Source organism: Galleria mellonella, unplaced genomic scaffold, assembly GCF_026898425.1.
Source record: "Galleria mellonella isolate WM207_F2 unplaced genomic scaffold, CSIRO_AGI_GalMel_v1 utg139, whole genome shotgun sequence".
NCBI classification, from domain to species: Eukaryota; Metazoa; Arthropoda; class Insecta; order Lepidoptera; family Pyralidae; genus Galleria; species Galleria mellonella.
This window is the reverse complement of record NW_026441995.1, coordinates 3,211,521-3,214,882: the sequence shown is the minus strand read 5'-3', so window position 1 is coordinate 3,214,882 and position 3,362 is coordinate 3,211,521. Positions and strand designations below refer to the sequence as shown.

Here is a 3,362-nt window from a genome sequence, read left to right as displayed (position 1 = left end):
CAATGAATGCAGGTGACTCAGGACCGTTTCTTATGACGGTCTAGGAGGAGGCTTATGTTCAGCAGTGGACGGATAACGGCTGAGATGACGATGATGATGATGAATTATTTTCAGTGAAATTAATTAGACACATTTGCATCACATGGCTGAACTCAAATAAAAAGTATCCAATTAAAAAAACTAAAGTTTATTAATCAAAAAATCAAACGAAGAACACGAGAGTAAACCCTGGCGATTAAAAAAAAATAACAAATACCAAATAACAATCCACTATAAACCACTACAAAATATATATTATACCAGAGGGAGACTTTGTACAAAAGGCGTTTGCTTGGGTACCTTTATCCCATTCGTGTTTCAACCGTAAAGCAGTTATGTTTGCATGGCTGTGTTTCGGTTTGAAGCGTGGGATATGGCGTGAATTTACAGGCTACAGAGGAATAACACCTGAGTCCTCAGGAGTGGCAACGCATAGGGGGTATCATGGGCGAAACTCTGTTATGTCCATGGTATTGCTCAGGTCTATAGGCGACGGACAGGTGGGCCGTCAGCTTGTTTGCCATTCTAAGTTGTATATATATATATATATATATATATATATATATATATATATATATATATATATATATATATATATATATATATATATATATATATATATTATATATATATTTCATAATAATAAACACATTTGTATTGCATTCGGTAGAATTGACAGCATCCTCATTTTTAAGTTACTCATTAAAAAATTACTGACTCCAAAAAATGCCGAAAGATCGTCACAATGGGCCACATAGTCTGCGCGGAAATGTCCAGTTAAAATACCTTACTAAATGAAGAGCAATCACGCCAACATGATGGGCGTATTGTTATTACTGTATATATTACTTCATAATAACTCTCACAATTAACCTCCTACAATTAGTAGCACAAACAATTTTTGTTCGTGTCATTTATTGCATTCCGGACGCAAGCCTTGTATGCATCGGAAACACACAACTGAGTAATAGCGCCGTTTCAACGTTTCGTCTCGCCGACTCACATTTTTGCACACATTATCACGTATATGTTGCAGTTAAAACTCTTAACCAGTCAAAAATACTTTTGACTGAACAGGGCCTCTAGACAAGTGACAAGCGAAATCGTCGAATGAATCGACATCGCTAGCGAGTCCGTAAGTTGGAATGAGTCGTGCGGCGTTGTTACCTCATTCTATCTCACGAACTCGCTAGTGATGTCGATTCCACCGACGAATTCGCTTGCCACTTATCTGATATCCAATTGTTATTTATTTTTACTATTTAAACTAGTCGACTGAGCAAATTAAATTGTATTGCATTACTTAATATTTTAATAAATGTTATTTTATTATTATACAATTTCGTAATGTTGAAATGCTACAAAAATGTTTAAAATTGTAATTTTTGTTTTCAATATTTGCACGCTTGACCTAAGTAGATTTTGTAAGGTACTTTTAATTTATAAGATCAAATGTTTTATACCCAAAATCATTGCAAATGAAGTTATTATTATTGTTGTCTAGAGGCCCTGGTTGGTCAAAAGTGGTTTTAACTGAAAATTTTTGGTTATTAGTATCATTAACTGCAAATTTGCGGTTAGGTTAGGTTAGGTACTTTTAACTGTTATTTTACTCAAAAGTCAGTACTAAAGCATACTGTCAAAAGTACTTTTGACTGATTTTGCTAGTCAATAGTACTTTTGACTGGTTAAGAGTTTTGACTGCAACATATACAACGATACGGTTCCGGGATTTACTAATGGAAGTACTATATTAGCATTTAAACAAACATTTGTATAACATTTTTCTCTCCGAACAGCGGGGAGTGTCGGGATAATAATACATTGTTATGCCGTGATATGTTTTATTATGGTTTCTGACAAGTGAACATCTATATCGCTAAACTGCATTAATAAATTGTTAAATTGCTGATTTTCATTATTAAGATCTCTTTACGCATACAGAGTATATGACACAGTGGAAGTGCATCACAATAAACATTAAAATTGCGAAACTCTAGCGAAGACTTAGCCAAAAAATACAAAACAGTAAGTGCACAATCACATATATAAATATATAGACAAGAAATTTAACGGAATTTATTTTGAAAATGAACATAGACACACTGTGCAATAGTCAAATTGTCATTACAAACAGTCGTAGTAATAAAGTAGTAACGTCAGATTTTCGTATGGCACTGAGGGTAGATTAACAAAGCTGTCACAAGTAATTATCAACGTCAAGTATTATTAGTTATTCATCAAGTCACACAGGGAACGTTCCTATTCACGTAAAATATGAATAGCTCGTTGCAGCAACTGTTTGATAGTTTAAAAATGGAAATGGAAAAACAAACGGAACAAATTCACGATTCTGTGACTAAAACATTAACTGAAACTTTGGAAGATAAGTTAAAGCCTTTACAAGAAGAAAATTCATTACTAAAAATAAAAATACATCAATTGGAGGAAAAAATAAGCATTTTAGAGAAACAACAGAGAAAGAATAACGTAATATTATTTAACTTGGAAGAAAAGGAAAATTCTAACATAGAACTGGTCGATAACATCAAAAAAATACTTTATAAAGATTTAAAAATTACTTTGGAAGACCATGAAATTAATAAAATACATAGAATAGGGAAAAAAAGAATCGATGACACAAAAGCAAGACCAGTATTAATTTCGTTTGTAACCGAAAGGAAGAAAATAGAAGTTATGAAAAATAAAAAAGAATTACAGAATGTTTATATTACAGAAGATTATCCAAAAAATGTACTTAATAAAAGGAAAGAATTGCAAGCGCAAGTAGCGGAAGAACGAAAGAAAGGTAATATTGTATACATAAAATATGATAAATTAGTCACAAGCAAAGGTGGAAAATATATAAATAATAAAAAAAGAATGCTTTCAACCTCGCCAGTCGATGAAGGACAACCAAGAAAACAGCAAATTGTGCACCAATCCAAGGCAGGAAGAAATGCCTTTGAAGTAATGAGAAGGGGATCCAATTCATCTCCTTCAAGTTCTAAGGCAGTTAGCATGGATAATTCGGCATAGGAAATGGAAATCAGTAACTGTTACAAGCATAATAAAAACAAAAAACTCAACCCTCCCTCAAGCCGATTGGTCATCGTGAGGGATGTAGACCAATACCCCCAGAGCACAATATACAAATGATAGTTAAACATAATAAATATCAACAAAAACAAAGAATTGAAAATCTAACAAAGAGTACTAAGAAAGATAGAATATTCATTGCAACATTTAATGTGAGAACACTAAAAGATCCAGAAAGATTGTTAGAACTGGAACAAGCATTAGAGGATATAAAATGGCATATA

General features: G+C 32.7%; 1 protein-coding gene across 1 annotated transcript; it reads left to right on the top strand.

The window, feature by feature from the left end:
* Nucleotides 1-2,316: 2,316 nt before the first annotated feature.
* LOC128202585 (uncharacterized) lies at nt 2,317-3,078 on the top strand. The gene has a single exon (XM_052903400.1). It carries the CDS (start codon nt 2,317-2,319, stop codon nt 3,076-3,078), a length of 762 nt encoding a protein of 253 aa, XP_052759360.1.
* Nucleotides 3,079-3,362: the final 284 nt, after the last annotated feature.

Bases quoted from the DNA above. Each gene is read 5' to 3' on its own strand.
- LOC128202585 (XM_052903400.1), top strand. From the start codon at position 2,317: ATGAATAGCTCGTTGCAGCAACTGTTTGATAGTTTAAAAATGGAAATG.